General features: G+C 37.5%; 1 protein-coding gene across 7 annotated transcripts in view; it reads right to left on the bottom strand.

The window, feature by feature from the left end:
• Window positions 1–376: 376 nt before the first annotated feature.
• Window positions 377–21,612, bottom strand: part of SMARCA2 (SWI/SNF related, matrix associated, actin dependent regulator of chromatin, subfamily a, member 2) — a 119,301-nt gene continuing 98,065 nt past the window's right edge. For 6 of the 7 annotated variants that reach the window (XM_068176830.1, XM_068176835.1, XM_068176832.1 and 3 more), the window contains 6 exons: window positions 21,384–21,601; window positions 9,225–9,330; window positions 7,891–7,992; window positions 3,818–3,950; window positions 2,558–2,700; window positions 1,026–1,913 (listed from right to left, as the gene is read on the bottom strand). In XM_068176830.1, the coding sequence (XP_068032931.1) occupies window positions 1,878–1,913; window positions 2,558–2,700; window positions 3,818–3,950; window positions 7,891–7,992; window positions 9,225–9,330; window positions 21,384–21,601 (738 nt within the window). In that variant the 3' untranslated portion in view covers window positions 1,026–1,877. Of the gene's footprint in view, window positions 707–1,025; window positions 1,914–2,557; window positions 2,701–3,817; window positions 3,951–7,890; window positions 7,993–9,224; window positions 9,331–21,383; window positions 21,602–21,612 lie in introns of those variants that run through there. The other variant, XM_068176833.1, reaches the window with a different exon arrangement.

Here is a 21,612-nt window from a genome sequence, read left to right as displayed (position 1 = left end):
AGTGCTGAGGTGAGGGCAAGGATCTCCTCTCTGGACCTGCTAGCAACACTCCTCCTAATACAGTCCAGGATACCTTCTTTGCAAAAATAACGCATTGTTAGCTCATGTATCATTGGTTCACGCATTTGTTGGCTTGCTTGGTGTCCACCAGGACTTTGTTCTTTGCAATGCTGCTTCAGACACTGGTTCCATCATTGTGAGCCTCTGAGATCAACGATACCTCTCTGTGAAATAGTGGCTCTTCCATTCACACTAGGAATAAGATGTTTGAAATTGCTGAAGCTAAGCAAAGCTGACTTCTCTCAGTGCAGAGCTAATATAAACAAATGGGCACCAGTCCAGCTTACCGATCACTTTCCAAATGAGCACAAAAATCTGAAACAGTTAACATACCACAAGGCAGCATGAAGAGATATATTGGAGACACACTCTCAGAAGTCCATATAACAAAGAAATATTCTGTTTACAAAGAGGCTTCTAGGCTTGTACATTTTTTACACAAGATATGTTCAAATCTAAGTCTTGATTTTTCAGAGTAGCAATGTTAATGCAAATATATAGTTCAAATGTTTAGATTACCACATCATATTGCATCACCACTGTGCCACCTCAAGAAAAGACTTTAAATAAACTGACTTATGGGTGGGCTGACTGCCTGCATAGCTAATTGTATTCATGCCCACTAAGGCATATGAACACACATTTCCTGAAAGAAAAAAGTTTATTTTATTGCTTTATCACTTCAATTTTAATTAAGTAATTAATTATGCTTTAATTTCAAGGTACCAGTCTGCTATTTCAATTTTATTGTTCTTTAACATGTATTGCATATCTTCTCTCCATCTCAGAAGATACTTCTATGATATTTGACTTTTACATCAAGGAAGGACCAAAGTGGACCTCTCTACAGGAGATACTCCTGCTCTCTCATTGCTATTATAAAAGTATTTTTGTGGAACTTGTAACAGTAAGGCCGCATCTATTGAACTAAATTATCTCTTTATTAGGAAAACACCAACACCACATTCTTCAAAATTACTGGAATTTTATTTGCCTCAGGCTTATGACTTGCAACCAAAGACATTGTGCAAAGAAAGCAAAGATTAAGTACACTTTAGGGAAAAGGTGATAATCCACATTGGTAACATAGAAGATCAGTCTGATGAAGGAAGCCATACGTTACACTATATAGATTGCAATATTCAATAGCATTTTTAAACCAACTTAACAGAGAAAAAAAAGTTAAGCGAAGTTTACAGTAGACATAAATTTGATACAATCCAAAAAGGCTTTTTCTGAAGATCATCAAGCGTAAAGTGGAAAAATGTATATGGGGTAAAATGTATGAAAGCTAACTACTGAACATTTATAAGCTACTAAACAAAGTCGCATATATGTACCACAGTGTAAAAAACCAATACAGGACAAATAAAAAATCTGAAAACTGCCTGATGAAAAGTAAAATAACCAGTGGCTTTTAATGACTTCTGGTTATCAATGCTACAAAAGACTTTTTTTGTTGCCTTTCTGATGCCACTGAAAAAAACCTTATCAAATGATAAAACCAGGCACAATCAAACCATTACCAAGTCAAAACCAGCCCATAGAAATATACTATTAACCCACATTTTCCCTCAACAGGTTTCTTTGTTGTTTTTTGAGGCCCATTTGGTCACAGTATGTTACATTTTTTTGCCTTTTTTACACCATGGTATCATATGTTTGTCTGGCACTATCCTAAAGCTAACTTATAGAGAATGAGAATACAGAAACAAGCCGATGTCTATTTGACAAAAAGAATTCACTGGGCGTAAAATAGGAGAAAAGAGAAGAGAAGGGGAAGGGGTCAGTTCTGCCAAGAAAATAAACCCTATGGATCACTCATCATCACTTGCGCTTGCTTCCGACTGGTCCTAGAGGTAAGAGACACAAGACAAGTCAGAATTTCTTTCCAGCTATTCTGTGGAATTTGTTAAAGAAGGAAAAACAAAAAGAAGTATGAGGAAGAAATATGACAATTAAACTGACAAATCAAGATAGCCTGAAGAAAGGTACTGTGTTATCTAGTATTTCTCTTTCAAGAAATTTCATCTAATTGCTGTAGATTTCTTTAGAGAGGAAAGACAGAGAGTCAGGAAACACCAGCTCTTTCTTTCTATCCAGACATTACAAAAACAACTGGGAAGATATCTATTTTCATTTGTTGCAATAATAACAGCACCCACTACAAAAATGGTAAAAAATAATCAAGCTGTAAGTTTTTCATCTGTGGACAAAAGTGAACAGACCATGAGACTTAAAGGTTCAATGAGAATGCAAGAACAGCTTGAAGAAATAAGATGCAAACTTCTTTAGACTTCTTGTCTTCCAGCACTGGGACCAGATCTCATAAGTACACTCAGGTACAGTTAACACCCCCACCCAATTCTCTCAGAATGATCACTACAAGTTAAATATGTGCTTAAGCATGAATAGTTGAGAATTCTGACAGCAAGCAGGACAAGGCAGAGATGCAATCACTGCAACCACTTCCAGAGTCTCACTGAACAAAACTTACATTTTCATCTTGATCCTCATCACTATCATCATCACTCACGACAGGCTTGGCTTTTGCTCTGCTTTGCCTCTTCTTGCCTTTTCCTTTCTCTCGACTCTTTTCATCCTTCTTATTTAACTTGATTTTGACTTTCACTGATTTTGCTGCAAAATGTTCAACAGTGTACATTAATGTAACATTCACTTATCAACTTTAAATGCTGTCTCTTGTTCACAGAAATTCACCTCTGGTAGCAGCCTGAAAAGGCATTCCCCTCTGACTTTACATGGACTGTGGAACAACAAAGCAAGAGGTATTTGCTTTTATTTCTCTTGTTTTTAATAGTTATAACAATAATATATTAAACTATACAGACTAACTTTTAGCTGACCATATCCGTTTTCTTTTGATTCTCAGAATGTATGGTGGGTAGAGGTAGTATATGGACCTTTGAAAAGATATACGTTTAAAAGCATTTTCTTCCTTACCACAGAAATGTTTAGCCTTTGTATGAACAGACTTTTTTTTTTTTTTTGCATTTTGAAGTACAGAAATTCTATGTGGAGGTTACTGGTGAATTTTGAGTTGACACGTTTCTAAAGCACATGTTATTCTGATTCCAGAATATCCACTCATTTCCAAATGAGCTACTGAAGTTGCATGCTTAGCACACATGTGTGACACACTTGGAAGGATAACTCAGGGCCAAGTACTACAGCTTCTGTAAGCAGAGAAAAGGAGTAGCTGGCATTTGGATTGAAGTACTGGAGGGCACAAAGTGCAATGAACGAATCCATCTTTTTCATCATGTTTCCAAACCTGCAGGGACTAAATGAGCATTCTGAAACAATCAGTGTTTCACTTAGTCCTTGTCGCACTGAAGAGTGTTTTCAACATCATCTGGTTCTTAACCATGTGATGAACTTTATATGTCACATCATGCCTGAAGGTTGACCACTTGCCAATAAAGACTGCCTCTAGCCTTTCCAGGCACTTCCATTTACAAACAGCATGAACAGGCCCTGAAGGGCTTATAAACAATTATGGTCGCCCACAAAATGCCTCTACAAATTGATTCTGGCTTAAGAGTAGTTTAAATAGAAGTAAGCCAGAACACCCAGCTGAAAGACCATAACAATGTTACACCTAAGCAACCTTAGTAAGTAACTCCTTCCAACAATAAAAAATAGAACCTTATAATCAGTCTCCATGCAGAAGTAGCAATACCTGCTCTTCCATCCCCTGATATATTTCCTTGTCAGTATGTAGCTGGGGACTTACATTCTGATTCCGATTCTTCTTCCTCATCTTCTTCTTCATCATCATTGCTTTCATCCTCACTTTCTTCTTCTTTGGCTATCTTCTGTCGTGCACTTTTGAACACAGACTGAAGAACAATGGAATCCTCATAGATCTACAGTACAGGTACAAACCTCTGTCAGAACTATGAAGTCAAGCAGAATCAGAAATTCACAGCACAGACCTAAATTTCCAGTGCAAGTCTACAGAGTACATGGCCTTTTCAAATACCAAGTAATAATGTCTGTTGCATGAATTCTAGAAGAAATGCCAATATTCACTCTTCATGCTCTATATGAAGAAATTTGTCAGTAGTGAGCTGCAAAGAAACAACTCTTAAAATGTATTACATCTAAAACATCTAGTTAGTATTCTTCTTATTATTTCTACTACCATAGGAACTATTGTGCATTTTCATCAGATCATAACACTCTTGAAAACCTGCCAAAGGAACAGACTTTGGCAGTAAGCACCATAATTAAAACATGAGCTATCATCTGGCAATACAGTTAATAATGACAAATGGCTAACCCTCATTTAATTATCTTTACTTTTTTTTCTGAAATCCAAAGAGGCTACAAGGAAAGTAATTTATCCTAAGCAACTCATCCCTTCCTTCCTCTCAGATCTAAAATGATAATTAGGGCTTCCTCTAAACTGAACATGTGTTCTCAAAGATTCTGTAGTATCCAAAGTATCTTAGGTACATCAGATTTTCTCTATAACCTCCAGCATGAGGGGACTTTCAAGAGTAACTACTTTTGGCTTGTAACACATTTCCTAGATTAACAAAGTAAAAATCTTGCTGTGTTGCTGAGTATCAGATTCTTTCTCATCACCTGAACAGATGACCTTGTGTGGTTGTGTGGTTTGTTTTGTAAAACGTCAGAAGACAAGCACTGCACAATTCAGCACTAAAAAACTAAGAATCATTACTAGAAGAGTACAGAGTCACAGACTGCATTTGATTTTATCATCATCATAATCTACCTTGGCTGTCTGTCATTCTACTCCTCTAGCCAAATGACACACTTTCTTGTACAAAGGGACACTAGGTATTTGTGACAAAAATAATGGAAGGATTTTTGGCTGCCATTATGCAGTCTGCATCCTAAATGTGAAAGAAGTGCTCTAATACTTTGTGGGTTCAACAAGCTGAATTAGAAAAAGCTTGTTCAGAATACTTAACATGAAACACCCAATTCCTACTTTTTTCACTTGACCAAGCACCAAGTGCTTTTTTTGAAAAAAAAGTGCCACAGTGACTTTCACCACAAACAAGTGGATTGTTCCCCATTCTCTGAGTTCCGCTGTGCTTTTTGTTTTGAGATGTTTGATGCTCTCAACTTTTGTAAAATTTTTATGTTTCTGTTATCTATAAAAGATAATCCTGAATGTTTTGAGAAGGCTGCTCTCTTATCTTACGACATTAGTGAGCTGAGAGACTCCAGAATTTCCTTCCTTAAAGTCAAGTAATAATTGACTTCCTCTTATACCTACTTCTTTTTAAGTCAGCTATTGATAGAACCTACCAAGTTCCTCTTGAGAACTATTTATTTTTCATATATTTAAGCCTAGCATATTAATTGTTCTTAGGAATGGCTCTTTCAACAAACCTTCAGCTCTTTCTCACAAAAACACTTTTCTAAGACAAAAAGAATTAATGACCTATATAACATTTTATTTTTTTAATGCTGGCCACTACATATTTGGGGGCATCAATGTGACCCAGACTTTCAAACAGTTTCCCAATGAAATACAGAGGTTTCAAAAATTATTTTAACCTTCTTTATGTGGCATTACTTGCCATATTCGTATCTATTTTGATACACAAACCCTCCCATGGGGCTGCTTCATGAAAAGCTGTGCAAATAGAAATTTTATTATTTTGACAGAAACCCAATTCCAACAGGTTTCAAAAATCAAGCAACAATGATAGTAAAACTTCCTTCAAAAAGGGAGAAGCAACAACAAAGTAACTTCACAAAAAATTACAACATTCTCATTACAACATGAGAAATCTTCAATTTGAAGAGACACACAATCATCTTTAACCCTGTATGCATCTGTGTGTCATTTGACTACTGTAACATGAAAAGCTCTTCAAAAAACTGAGGTTTCACTGAGGACAAAAGTCTTAACACATAAAGTCATTCTATCCATGAAAACACTGAATAAGCTTCCATGTCAGATGGAACTGCTTTACGCCAAGGAAAAGCAGCGGGCACCACACTAAGAGAACACTTGAAGTTCATTGAGTGCTTAAACAACTACCTGAATTAGTCCTTTTGTTTTGAGTGCACACACAAATAATCTAATTTACTGAAGTCAATTGTGATGTCAGAGCAAAGGTAGATCAGAACTATAACAAAGAACACAAGGTATCATGGAAGTCTGGAAAACTGGAGGGCTACTGCATAAGTGCCCTTTACAGAAAAAACAAAACAAAACAAAACAAAACAAGACAAAACAAAACAAAACAAACAAAACAAAAAAAAACACCAAAAAAACCCCAAAAATGCCTTAAGTACACGTTATTTGGGGTTCATGATATAAAAAGTAATATTAGATCTGGTAATTAATGTTGGTTCATTGCAACAGAAAATAGTACTACAACACTGATACCTGTTATTTCCAAACAGAGTAGCAATATCTACTAAGACTTCTATCCACTCAGAATTACTCCTCTCAATTCTACCATCTCTGCCTAACAAGACACCACTTTTCCATAAGCTGGTTGAGTCATTCTAATGTGAATAATTTTGTTAATTTTTCCCATTTCACTACGGGTTTTTTTTTACCTCTTTTTATCTCCTCTACTAACCCTTACCATTTTGTGAAGTCCCATTTATACTTTTTGTAATTAACTTTCCTTCACTTTTTTCCCCCTCTTGTTATAATTAGATACTTACAGCCATTTTAGTAGTAAATTGAAAATCTGCATCTGAACATGCAGCAAAATTTTGTCCCAAGAATTCTACCATAATTACTTTACTTTAAAAAATATTTTCAATTGATTTATCTGTAGTTACTTCCATGTAACTGAGGACAGTAAAAAAAAAATTCCATGTACATATTATAGAAATAATTTTTTCTGTCTCTTGATAACAAAAAAAAATCACTAAATGATGAACTGAATCCAACAATTCTTCATAATAAATTCCATACTCATTTTTAATTCTCAAAATCTAACATAAACTCCCCAATTTAGCTTAATGTTATCATTAATGCTTAGAAATTTTAAGAAAACATTTGTTATTGGCAGCATCAACCTTCAGCTTACTTTTTGTCTCTAGTGTGTTAGGGAAGCTGTCTTCAGGGCCTCTGCTTCAACTGAATATTGTGTTTGCATCACACTTTTTGGATCTCATGTATAAAAATAATCACCCAAGACTGTGTTTCACTGTATTGTAAGACAACTATTGTAGCTGTCTTATCTTTCATATCTGCCATCCAGATTTCATAGTCTTTCCTTTTGTATCAGCACCCTGTTCCAAATTTTGAGCCCATTCATGTATGTGAAACATTGATTTCAGATGAGTTTGCCTTCTAAACCCAAGACTCATCTTTCAATAATAAAAAAAAATAAAAAACAGAGGCTTCAGAGGCTACATCCATCTTTACTGATGGACAATCCTGAATTTTTATCTTCCATTAGCAGAACTGAAGAACCTTATATGATGTATTTCCTCAACATCCTGTCCTAGAGCTGTACTGTTACATCTGCTACTTCTGTGACCCACTGTGGAAAACCTAAACTGATGTATCACTCCACACACTGCCTTTTACCACAGATTCAAACAGTCTTACTGCAGCTTCAAAGTACACAGAGATCAGAAAAAAATTATTTCAGAATTAGCGCTAAAATCAAATTTTCTGAAAATACACACTGCAGCAGTGTCCAGTTAATTCTGGATTCTAAAAATGTGGACATTTTTCTCTATTCAAAGTAAGAACTGAAACAGAGAGTTTATATGCAAAAATAGTAATCAACAAGCACAAAAATGTTAGATAGGGGAAACCTGTATGTTTAACAGAAATTAACTCATTCAGACCTGAGATCCCTCCAAGTTGAATGTCTGTGCATTGTGACACAGCAACATGACATCTTTTTCCAAATCCCCAAGACTCCGATATTTATGGTTGCGAATTCTTTCCTGTTGCATTTGTTGAGGAAATGACGACAAGTATTGATGGGCAGTGGTGCAGAAAGAAGAACAGCAGAGGGGAAACTGAATTAATATTTGATTCAACATACTACAAGCCTTCTCTTAAAAAATTTTACCTAAACATCAAGATAAGTATCTGATTAAAACATAGAACGTCTTCAACCATGTTGTTAGCATATTATACAAAAAATGCATCAAGGTAAAAGAGCAAACATTAAGCAATTTCTTTGTGAACTGTAAGGGTTAAAAGCAAGAGAAATGGAGCTCTTTTGGTAAAAGAAGTTCCAGGTTTGTCTTTCTAGCAAAGAAACCCAGTAACTGTAACACAAGTGAAAGATACAGAATTATGACATCACCCAAGGTGCAACATGCTGCCTAGACCCCATCTACCAAATTCTGTTTGGATCTGATCTGGCTCTTCCAAGGTGTGAGGGTAAGGTCTAGAAGTGGAAGCCCTGTGAGGAATAGCTGAGATCATTTGGTCTGTTCAGCCTGGAGAGGAGGAGACTTAGGGGAGACCTCACTGTAGTCTACAACTTCCTTATAAGGGGAAGTGCAGGGGCAGACACTGATCTCTTCTCTGTGTTGACTAATGATAAGACCTGAGGGAATGGCCTGACATTGTGCCAGGGAAGGTTTAGGCTGGATACCAGGAAAAGGTTCTTCACCTAGAGTGTGGCTGGGCATTGGAACAGACCCCCCCAGGGAAGCAGTCACAGCACCAAGCCTGACAAGAGTTCCAAAAGCGTCTGGACAATGGTCTCAGGCACATAGTGTGACTCCTGGGGTGTCCTGTGCAGGGCCAGGAGCTGGATGTGTTGATATGTGTCCATCCCTTCTAACTCAGGATATTTATGGTTCTATGATTTTAAATGGAGGAATAGGTATATTCTCCTAGAACTATGAAATCTTTGTCAACAGTGTGTTTTTACCAAATCTGTTGAAAGATTCACAATTAGGCCTTTGCAAAAAAGGCACTGAGATGTCATCCATATCACATTACTATAGTTTGATTTGATCTTGAAATTACAGTGATACACTGCAATATACACCAAACAAAATTACTAACAAATTGTGTGACAATGTTTAAAATCTAATCCACCAATACAGGTGGTATAAAATATTAATACTGTTATTTTAAAAGCAACTTTATGCTCACACTTCTGTAAAACAAAAAGAAATTGAGGAACCTGCACTTCAAAAATTCCTCCATTCCTTACCTTTATCTTTTTGAAGTCCACTGGTTTCCTAATCAATTCATAATACTCTGGTAGTTCTTTCCTAGATGGAAGCTGAATGAAGACTTCACTTAGCTGCCGTCCTGAACTGTTGAGAAAAACAAAGACATATGGAAAGGAATTAGTACAACTTTCTCACAAAACACACACACTATCTAATAATAAGAAACAAATTAAAATAATGGAATAAAATCATGGTTTTTCTTTCAAAGAATTAGAAACTGAACCGTGATTTTTAAATTTGGTACAGATCATTAACTTACAATTTGAAATTTGAAACTGTTGTCCTAACTTATCATTAATATGTCATTTGACATCTAGCATCAATAGAGATGAATATGTAGAAGAGGTTTCATGAAAGAAGAATCAGGATTTGCATCTAAATTCTACAGTCTTTTGCTGAGTACACTCTTATTGTTTCCTTGTTCAGTAATTTTTAGCAATTCTTCCTTCTGTCACTCTTTGTTTTCTTCTTGATCACTGTATAGTTAGTCTTGTAATTCCTCATTATAGCAAACCATACTGATTTCACTTATACTATATGCTGATTGCTATTACACTAACTCGATGTTACAATCAAAAAAATAAGTAACTTCTGTTAATGACTGTTGAGTTTCTGGGAAGATCATTGCAACTATACTGAAAATCACTACTGCCATTTGTACTTCTTCATTCATTTGAAGTACAGTGACAGATTTTTCTATAAAACTTTTATACTATCGGTGTCTTGCCTGTAACTTAGAGGTGTCCGTACTTCCCATTGTTCACCCTCTTTTAATAGCTATTGTAACGCTTTCGTATTAGGGATCTTTTAAAAATCTTCTTATTTGTCATTTTCCAAATAATACATGGTTTTAAGTCACCTTGAGAGAAAATGTGCTGATGACACTTACGGGTTCAGTTGGTTTTGTGTTGTTTTTGGTTGGGTTTTTTCCCCTATGTGCATGTAATTTTCACAGAGTAGCAGAAAAAAGCAGTCCATAAAGAACTGCACACAGCATTCACAAGCATTTCCCAGTTCACATTCACATGCTTCCTTCTCTCCCAGCTACTCCAGAAAGGCCCTGTTTTCTCAGATGAATTTTCAGATAGTATCTCAGGAACATCAAACTCCACAGGAGCTGGGCAAGAAGGCTACCAAATACTGGTTTCCCTCTGGGCTTTCTCTTGCAACCACCCTCCAGAGTGGTGTAGGATCTTATCAGACATAAAACTACAACTGAAGCGAAAGTTAACTGAAGCAATTCTGCAATGGAAAATAAGGATGATAAAAAGCCTAAAGCTGGTAACAGCTCTCCCATTTATGGAAGTAATGAATGCTTACTATACAGTATGCATTTCTTAATGCCTGAGGTAACATCAGAATTTGAGAAGGTACAATTTTTATTATGGACCTGATAGATTAATGAACCAGAAGGAATAAACAAATTTTCCTAATTTCCTAACTAGGTGGTGCTCACCTAATCCATGATTTTTTACTGTTCTCAGTTTGGTCCTGAGACAATGCTGCTCCTTCCATCACAGAGGACAATAAAGTAAATACTCTAATTGCAGACTGCTTATCAGCACTGTTCTACCGAAATTTTGACACCAACAGGCAGCTAGACTATTTTTTAATTCAACGCAGACCTAGAAACCAAAAGCTTCTGTCTCATCCTGTACAATTGTGTCAGACTAGCAGCAGCTGCCAAGCTGCCTCCTGGGTCTCAGCAAGGTTCTGGCACATACCTGGGTGTGCTCCTGGGTGTGGCTGCTGCAGGTGAGACAAGGCAGTTGGGCCTATGGTGCATCCCTGTCCCAGGAGAGGACAGTGAAGTCTATGTACTCCTCTTGTATAACTTACGGCCATTGGGATGGATATCCACAGAGACCACTGGCACCTCATTAGCAGCTACTAGCAACTTCACCCAACAGATCTAATTTATTTGGGAAGAGCCCTGTTACTGAAATAGACAAAAGCATACAATGGCCAGGTAACTGTCACAGCTGAGTCTTACTTATTTCTCTCCTAACAGCAAATAACTGTGAAATTCTGGCCACTGCACCTGCCATCTCCTTTGGTATGGACTCACATGTTCATTACTTTTATACGTGCCCTGTCCAAGTGTTTATAGAATGGACTTAAAGGCACCAGCCTTGTTCTTGACCTGTGTGTCTGCATCATGCTACATGACAGAACCTGTCTTCATCACAGACTGCCCTCTCACAGTAAAACTGGAAGCAATACAAGGAAAAGCAATGCATTATATATACATTCTACACAACTGACTAAATTAATGTGTGTTTCTATTCATTTGAAAATTAAGAACTGCATTTTTTTTTTTATTAATAGAAGAAAATGTTGAGCAGTAACAGCTGCAACCGAGATCCATGGAATTTCTTCTGAATATATACAACACTATGAAAACCAGCAACTGGATCTATGGTGGACAAACGGTATCTTAAAATTTAAGTTTCTATTCCCCATTTATAAAATGAGCATACAATACTGTGAAAGAAGTACTATATCTGTAAAACATTCAGACTCCTCAGGAGCATTATACAGAAGCCTAGGGGGAATTCAGCTGTTCCTAAGTGATCAGTGCCCATCTTATATACGCAAGGCACTGATCATGAGGAAAGCAAAACAAAACAAAGCAGTTTCCTGCTGCACCATTACAAAGCACACTGTACCTTACCTGCCTGCACCTTGGTACAGTATGAGTGTGGATTAGCTATCCACACTAGTGATAGAAGGACTACCACTGCTATGTTTTATTTCAGCAGCCTTAACAGAAATTCTTATTTGAGTAAAATTTCTGATGCTGGGTTTCTTCAACTGTGCTTCAGAGTCTAATACTGAACAGAATTACTCCAGTAAAAAGGAAACAGCCACTAATAAACAAATTCTGATCAAATTTTAAAACATGTTTAGCCTATTAGTCCTACTGAAACAATTTCTGATGATTATAGCTTTTATTCTCATGGCTGTATTCTCTTCTCTTTTTATGTCCACATTCTCTTACATGCCCATCCTTATATGGTATTTTATATTAAAAATACAACTCATAAATTATTAAACAGCTGTATTCTATTTTACAAGTGCAAAACTAGCCAACTATGATTTGTTCACACAATCTATTAAACTACAAATGCCATTGAAAACACTCAAGCTTTTGCTTGATATAATTAATTACTTAAAATCATTTAAGGCAATGAAAGAAAAAGCATTAAGGACATGACAGAAGACTACAGTCTGATTTTGTCTATTCAGATCAATAACATCTTATTCTGTTCTATCATTTTTATAGAACCTACTCTCACAAAGAAGCACTATCTTGCACTCCCATTGTATATGTGCATCCATACTAAAAAAAAATTAGATCTTTTCTAACAATCTCAAATTGCTATGTTGTGGATACAGTAGGCAAAAATCAGTAATTATTAATGCAACTCTGATTTTAATACTTTTGCTCACTTACGTAATTAGAAAATAATAACCACAACAACTACCACATAAAAATCATGTGCAGTAAAAAAAAAAAAAAAACCAAAAAAAAACCCAACCACTTATGGTTGCCTAGCAACTAGCAGGCTACGTGCCGAAAGGAACAATGACCAGAATAAATTAAAAGATTTGACTGCGAAAGAACTGTGACAGTCCATTGCTACTGCATCAGCTCAACATGCTAGTCCCATGTGTGCTCACATTAAAAACACTTGCATACTGCACAAGTTAAAGCAGCATTAAGAAATACTGCTTATTTGGAAAATGTTTTTGCTTAGAAAAATATTTGTGTGCAATGTTTTCAATTTTCTCTCATTTCTGTCAAATTGCTTATAAGGTGCATACAAGCATATAATTCCACCCTTTTAGTCAGTATTGTCTTCAGTGAAATGAAATGCAGGAACCCCATTTGTATGAGGCTCCTTTTCCATTTGTTTTCCCTGGCAGTATTTGGCCAGAAACAAGCTGCCACAGGCCTGTTAGAATTATACTACTACCAACACTCTTTCTCCTTTGGCATTAAAAGGAGAGAGCCCTATAAAGCTGAAACTTTGCAGGAACCCCATTTGTATGAGGCTCCTTTTTCCATTTGTTTTCCCTGGCAGTATTTGGCCAGAAACAAGCTGCCACAGGCCTGTTAGAATTATACTACTACCAACACTCTTTCTCCTTTGGCATTAAAAGGAGAGAGCACTATAAAGCTGAAACTGCAAAATGTTCTCGTATTTCTGGCAAATTTCAAACTTTTAAGAGATAATGAAATTCAATTTAGAGTAGGTAAGAATGAAGAGTCTTGCATGCTTGTCCAAGTCAGAGCGCTCACAAACAGAGCCATGGCTTGAAAACTACAACTTTAAATCAAATGCAACTCACAAAGATGCTATTTAAAAGAAAAGTGTGGGAGAGGAGAATTACAAGAGCAGACATAGCGACTCCCAACAGTAACCCAACTATGTAGGGTTAATTTTCATTAGTGTTTAAGGTCCCTTTTTGGAACTCACTACAGTAGTACATGGTAAACCTGTCTCCATCATTGAAATGGAAGTGGGTAAAAATAGTTAAATACATAATCCCTGGGTTTGACATACAGCTATGTACTCCATAACTTGTGTTGGGATGTAAGTAAAAATTATTTACTTTGTGTCTTTGAATACCCAAGAGTACCAGTTGGCATAATTATTTACTAGTTAGATCAGCGTGGCGTCTCTCTGTGTTTTCCCAGTCTCCGGGCAGCTCCAGCACCTAGAGCAGTGCCGCCTCCCTCCGGGACCCAGGATCACCGCGTGTTTCCGGGCTCGGCTCCGTGCCGCAGTCCGGGCGGGTGTGCCAGTGGATTCTCACCACTGCGAGCAAGAGACACCATTAAAGAGTGAAGGAAGTCCGCCTTTCCCACGCTTGCAGGGCTGAAAGTCCTTTATTGCCGCGGGGAGCTGTGCAGAGGCACCGCGACCCGCTTCCAGCTGGCGCGTGAGGAAACACGGCGTCGGGCACTCCGAGGTGCGGGATTATATCGGGGAGAGAGCGAGGAGAGCAGGGACCCTCCCGCCCAATGGCGGCAGGCACCGTGGCGATGACGTGGGCCATGGCACCCAACGGGGACACGGCCGGGGCGGACCTTGGGCTCTGGGGCGGACGGGGGATGGGAATTCGGTGTGAGGGGCACCGAACCCTCCAGGCAGGACGGGGCGTGGTCACACGAGTGGCTCTAACAGCCAGGGACCTGGAGTGAACAGCCGCGGCGGGGGGGGAAGGGGAACAGACATGGGGTGTGCGGGGGTACACAGAACACGGCTAGTTAACAGATCAGAACCCCTAACCTAAACCCCAAACCGTGATGCAACAGTTCAGTAATGGCTGTGTTACTCTCCATTTTATAACAGCTAAAAACTGGCAACTTAAGAAAACAGCTGAAAAGACTATGAATAAAATCTATTTCACGTACAGAGAAAATACCCTCTCCCTGTGCTGTGTCATCAAAATGTTGAGAACCACAGACAGGAGTAGTCTCTTGCCAAGGCAAAAGGCACAAACACTCCACCCTTCAATTTTTTCCTATCCTTATCTGTATGTGGTCAACAGCTACCTGATACCAGAAGGAGATTTTGTGAAGTTAATTGGTACACTATGCACGTCCTTACTTTTAATCTGTGAGTAGATCAGATGGCAGGTAGGGGACAAATGAAATTACTGTAAGGAACAGAGCAATTAGCATCCTGGGACTCTTGAATTCAGCTGCTGATAATGCAAACTAGTGGTAGTATCAAATTGGTACCCAAGAAACATTCAATCCTGATGCAAGACAGAAGAAAACAGTGGGTTTGTAAGGAAGTTGAAGGATTGCAACGAATGAATGACAGAATCATAGAATTATTTACGTTAGAGAAGAGCTTTAATATCATCCAGTCCAACCAGCACCCAGTCTACTACTAAGTGCCACATCCTCACACCTTCTCAACATCTCGAGGATAGTGATTCTACCACTTCCCTGGGCAGCCTGGTCCAATGACTGAGCACTGTTTCAATGAAGTTTTTTCCAATATCCAGTAGAAATCTCCCCTAGGGCAACTTGAGGCAATTTCCTCTTGTTCTGTTACTTGCCAACATGGAGAAGAGGCTGAACCTCTTTCAGGCAGCAGTTGTAGAAAGTACTAACATGTTCCCTAGGCCTCCTTTTTTCCAAGCTAAAATCTCCCAACTTCCTCAGCTGCTCCTCATAGGACTTTTGCTCCAGACCCTTCACCAGCTTTGTTGCCCTTCTCTGGACACACTCTAGCACTTCAGTATCCTCCTAGAAGTGAGGGGCCCAAAACACAGTACTTTAGGTGTGGCCTCACTAGTGCCAATTACAGAGCATTTCCCTAATCCTACCAGGATGAAGTAGCATTCATTTTCTCTACTTTATTTTTATTTATTTCATCAGGAAAAGAAAGCTACACTTACAGCTTGTCTTCCTCTGAAATAAACCATAAAGAGGAAAACCATCACAAGAGAAAGAATACAGTTTAGGAGACTAAGCCTGCATGTTTATGATGCAGATCAGCAGCTGGGGCTCAAATGAGGCATAAAATTGCCTTATTCTGAAAGAAAAGCTATCAACAGTAAAACTGTCCCTTCTTTCAAAAGGTACAGCATTTTAAGTGGACATACAAACTACTTATTTTGCGCCAAACTGATTTGGTGGTGCCAAGCAATAGGATGAGAGGGAAAGTACAGATACCAATGCACAGAGAAGTTTTACCTTAACATGAGGAAGAACTGCTTTACTGTGGGTGACCATGCACTGAAACAGATGGCCCAGAGACTGTGGAGTTTCTCTCACTGGAGACATTCAAGAAATGTCTGGAGCAGTCCTATGTCATGTGCCCTGGGATGACCCTGTCTGAGCAGGGAGGCTGGACCAGATAACCTGCTGTTGTCCCACCCAAACTGTCCCACTCTGCGGTTCTTTGATTTTGTGTTGTGAAAACATAACAAACATAACGTATGATTCCATGATATTAATTTTTATGGGCATTCCCAATTTTAGAGGGAAAGAAAGACAAATTAAAAGCAGGGTAACTGGAAAAACATGTGACAGTAATGTTGGACTGATGAACTGCAACTTGCTCTCTTCTAAACAGATGTTTTACACTGCACGGTTAGATCAAGGTACAAGGGTGTAACGGCACTTAAATCTTAGTTTAAGAAGTGACTGCAGCAAAATCTCAGATTAATATGTATTGCAAATGAAGTCTGCAAAGATGATGCTTTACTTGGGAAAATCAGGATCAATGTGTAACTGGAAACATGTTTCTAAGTCCCTGAATCTAGGGTCTTGGTATTGTAAATGATCATATAGAACTTTTTAAATCAAGGAACAAAGGCCAAATCTATCTAGTTATTTCTGTCCCACCATTCCATATGGAAAGATTACAGAACTCTTAATTAATAACTTGTATGAATTAATAAACGCTTCTAGTCATATAACCTTGTGACCATCATCTAATATTTTTATATATTTTTACACTTCCTGTGTTTATGCTTCCCTTCTTTCCCAAGTGAATTTACTGAGAGCAACCATCTTCCCCTCTCAAGACTGGATAAACAAACCAAGCTGTTTCCTCTTTTACAGCTCTCCCATGCTAGTTATCAGTGAAGTAATTATTTACACTTTTCTCAGTGTAGACTAATCTTTCTTGAATAGAATAACATTCAGGTACCATAGACAAGTTTTAACTGTATCACATATAATGACATACACCCATAATGAGTATTTCCATATCTACACAGGCAATAGCGTCACAATAGGGCTCCAGTTTTCTTAAATCTGGACAATATTCATGGATTATAGTTGGATATGATCAGTAATTTCTCTGCCCAGGTAATTCTTCTTCTGTCAGTTCCACCTGAACTGATGCTTGAATCAGAAGCAATGTTTCTTATTTTTGGTCTCTGAGTACCATATAATGCACTCTGAGATACTGTACTTCCGGCCAATTCTTTTACTCCAGACCTAACCATGTCCAATCTGCTGTGATTAACACACCACTACTGATGTTTTAATTTTGGCAAGGACATTCAACATTTTTAATACTTATCATAAATATATTGTGATCTATGCCAACACCAATTCTCCAAGAACTCCTTTCAAGTTTATCAGTAACTTTTTTAACAGTGCCTTCAGCTAGGTACTTTTATTTATTTTCACACAGATTAATGAGCTTACTCATTGTATCTCCTTTCTTTCATACTAGCTTTTACTCTCTTCCTATGGTACCCTAAAAATGCTTCAGCAAAATCATAGAATCATAGAATGGTTTGGGTCAGAAAAGACCTTTGAAGATAAACTAGTTCAACTTCTCTGCTGTGGCTGAGCAGAGACATCTTTCACTAGATCAGATGACTAGAAGATCTGAAGAGGATCCTGACCATCTTTTCTTTCCTACTTTTGCTTCATTACAGATCTATTCTCCATTTTAAATGAGTACAGATGAAACCTACATTAATTCAGCTTTGCCTATTATGGCAAAGCAGTGTAGAAGAGTAAAAAGGGATCAGAATCTGTAGTACCACTGCATGTTTTATGGTTTGATACTGAAAGCTGAGTAATGAGACCACAGGTGCAGTTTAAGAAAGTAGCAGTGACTTCAGTAGTAATTTCTACTTAATGATTTGGAGCATGTACCCCACAGTTCTCCAGACTGAGGTACCAGCTATCTGTTTCCAGTTTAACAAAGATAAATATGAAGATAAAATAAAGAAATGCCTATCAACATGAAGAAAATTTTGAAGCACATCATTCAATACTGGAATCCAATGCAAAAGAAACTGCATAAATCAAGTACTGTCAACTTGTCAAAGACCTCAACAAATTCTCACACTAAAGGCATTGAAGCAGTCCAAGCTGAACATTCTCAGTGCCTTCAATCTCTCTCCTTTTTCTAATTTTTAAACTATTTTCTTTATTATACTGGACACATCCTAGATACTGTAATTTCAGGAAACTGATGCTGGCTGTCAGTCAAGTCAAATCTCATTGCAGTTTTTTCTCATTCAGTGTGTCTCTAGCTCTCTAGAAATATCCTAAGAAAATCAGCTTTTACTTGTAAATTACTCTCTAATAACTATTAAACTTATTGCCAAATGAATGCTTCATTAAAATCAACATCACATTGGGATTCACAATGGGAATAAAATGAAATTGGAGGATTGCTGAACTGTACTGCATAAAAAAGACAAATCTAAATTAAATGGTTGAAATTGCATTGAGGACATGGCAGGAAGAGCAAATATACCTCAATGCTGACTTCCACTTTCTTGCATGGCGTTCTTTATCTGAGGTTTACAAGTACTGGGATAACGACCTCTGCATTCCCTTTTTTGGTAATCATATGCTCCATTTATCCACACCAAAAATTTACCTAAAATATTGCTAATATGTCTGTTTAAACTAATTTTAATCTTCACATTTAAGTTTGACTGTGCAATTACTATTTACCACAGCTCATTGTTTGTATTACTGATATCTTTAGCTTTCCTTGACATTGACAATTTTGTTGGATGCTTTTTAAGTAAGGGAAGCAAAGGTGGTACTTATCCCCAGACATTTACAACTAAAGTCAAGTTCTAGACAGTTAGAAAAGCACTTGTAGAATCCTTCCCTGCATCAACATTAGACAGTGTCACCACAGAAAAGCAGCCAACTAGAATTTCAGATTTTTGTCAGCACCATGGATTTTACCTTTATTTTTTTAAAGGCTTTAATAAGAACAGAAATGTGATTCTGCATTTAAAAGCAATTCTTCTCAAAAGCAAGGGAAAACATGAGATAAAGCATGGAGAGACTTAATATCTTAGTAATGTATTCTTTTCACTTTTTTTCGTGCTGCCCTTTAAACGGCACAAAACTTAATACATATTGTAGAATTGGCTTTGACAAAGTAACTCAGGCCTAAGTCAGTAAGATTTTGGATGGGTATCACCTGACCACATTTTCAAACACAATCGGTTCTCCATAGTCCAGATGAGCCCTCTGGACTTATCATAAAGAAAAGATTAACACCTTTTAGCACTGATTTAAGCTAAAGATACAGATGATTTCAAGTATTCAAATACTAAATACATGAAAACCCATTTTTTTCCCCAGATGAAACCCATGGCCTACTTTTCTTCCAATTAACCTGTCCCTCTATACTTGCCCCAATTGCCTTCACACTCACAAAAGCCCAGAGCTGAACAAACACTGAACCTTCAACAAAACTGAAGGGCTCCAATACTTAAAACCCACTTAATTCTACAGCTGCAAATCCTGAAAATACTAATTGAACTCTAGAGCCAGTTAACCCCAAATATTTTAAGACATTAAAGTTCCCTGCTGTCTAAGATTGTAATTCTATTTTTTCATAGTATTGGGTGAGTTGATGCTCTCTCACAAAAAAAATCAGAATGCAGAAACTTGGAACTCCTGTTTGTAACTTACAGCACTGAAGAGCTAAGTGTAAGACTTATTTTTAATTCCTTACAGAACAGAGGTCCATACACTTTTTCAATTGGAAGCAAATCTGTCTTGCATAAATGTGGGCTCCAGGGAGAGGAAACAGTATGCCTTGTCACTACACAATAGCTCAGCTGTTAACTTTTTTTGACTTAAATCAGATAGGAGCTTCCTGAGGCACAAACATCAGATAAAAATCTTTAACCTCCCCAGAAGCCATCAGTCACTATCAGTAGCTATCCCCTACTGAAGGCTAGTGGAAGCAACTTTACTTGCTATTTTAGAAGTGAGAAGTAGATATCCTGATCAGAAATACTTGGCTTCAAAAGAAGGTTCAAGGCTAAGGATCTAAAATGCAGAGATGTTTCCTTCCAGTCCTGACTGGAATACCTAATCTTAAACATTTTTCCCTTCTGAGCTATTCTGTTAATTGAGAGTCACGGCAAGCTAAATACACTGAGATTGTAGTCAGCTTCTTGCTCATCATGTTTGTTGCTATGAATGCTGTTACAATAAAATAAAATAAAATAAAATAAAATAAAATACTTTTTGATGTACTCTAGAAAGAGCCCATAGATCACAGAATGGTTCATTTTAACAGTATGTCCAAAAAAACTCACAGATCACAGCAGTGATCACAGCAGATCACTGCTTAACCAAGTACCACCCAAACTACCCTTAAGCTAGAACAGATGCAGACCTAGAACAGTAGCTGCAAAAAAGAGCAGAGTTAAGTTGCCATTTAAAGTCAGCGACTGAAAGTTGTTTACAGGCAAATAATACATGGCTATACCTAGGTGCAGGTCACCTAATGCAAACTTCTTGACCTTCTCTCAATGCATTTAGTATTAACTTAGTTTTAATAGGTGGTATATGATCTAAGTAATTCAATGTACAGCAAAGAAGGGATAAGCACACAAGAAGGTTTTACAGATTTTTGGCAGATACAAACAATTTAAATACAACTTTTGTAATCAAGTCTGATTCAAAGACATTATGAACTGATTCTCAATTTCTTGCTCATGAAGCACAGGTGATTTGCAGCTCGAAAATCTGCAAAACAGAAGTCTTCAGATGACATTTCAGATTAGAAAGAGTATTTTTTCCCTGAAATCCAACTATTTAGCGTATTTTTATGCTGAAAATGTGTATTTATTGACAAACAGGCTCCCATATCTGATGTTTCAGTATTTCTGTATTTTTTATTTTGGCAGCCCTAATGCTCATGATATGAGCCCTACACATTTTGGGTAGTCTTTCAGTCTTTCACTGTGAGACCCATGTAAACATGAATTAATAAATCTGTAGCCATGTCTTTGAAAAGATTAATTTCAACACAGGCTCACTAAATTGAAGGAAAATCCTGCTCAAGCTGAATGTTCTTAAGTACATACCTTGTGCAGAATGACTTCATTCCTAAGCAGGAGCTCTACGCTTACTTTTTTCTTACTTTTTAAAAAATTGTGTTTCAACAACTTTCTATCAGACGAGTGTTAAAAAAACCTCTACAAAGCGCAAGACTTTCAGGATCAGGCCCCAAGAGGAATTACTCTTCAGAAAAGCAGTGTCAACATGTCTTTCTAAGGACTGAAAAAAATGAAGCCGTTATAAACTGCAGAGAGTGGTATCAGCAGGGACAGAGAGAGCACATGTAATAGAGATACACTGTCTCCAAGCTCACCTGTCCTTGTAGTTTATCACAGTATCAATGATGGCATTCATTTGTTTTGTCAGTTTGGGTGGATTGGGTGACAACTTCTCTGCAGGAGGTCTGCCTCTTCTTTTCTTTGCTTTCTCTCCATCCTCCTTCCCAGAGTCCTTATCCACATTTCTTCGTCTCTTTCGCTTCTTAAGTCGGACTTCCTCTTCCATTTCTTCCAAATTGCCGTCTTCAATTGCCTGACAACCAT

Source organism: Anomalospiza imberbis, chromosome Z (assembly GCF_031753505.1).
Source record: "Anomalospiza imberbis isolate Cuckoo-Finch-1a 21T00152 chromosome Z, ASM3175350v1, whole genome shotgun sequence".
NCBI classification, from domain to species: domain Eukaryota; kingdom Metazoa; phylum Chordata; class Aves; order Passeriformes; family Viduidae; genus Anomalospiza; species Anomalospiza imberbis.
The sequence above is the reverse complement of the archived record's forward strand: the minus strand, read 5'-3'. Positions and strand labels throughout refer to the sequence as shown.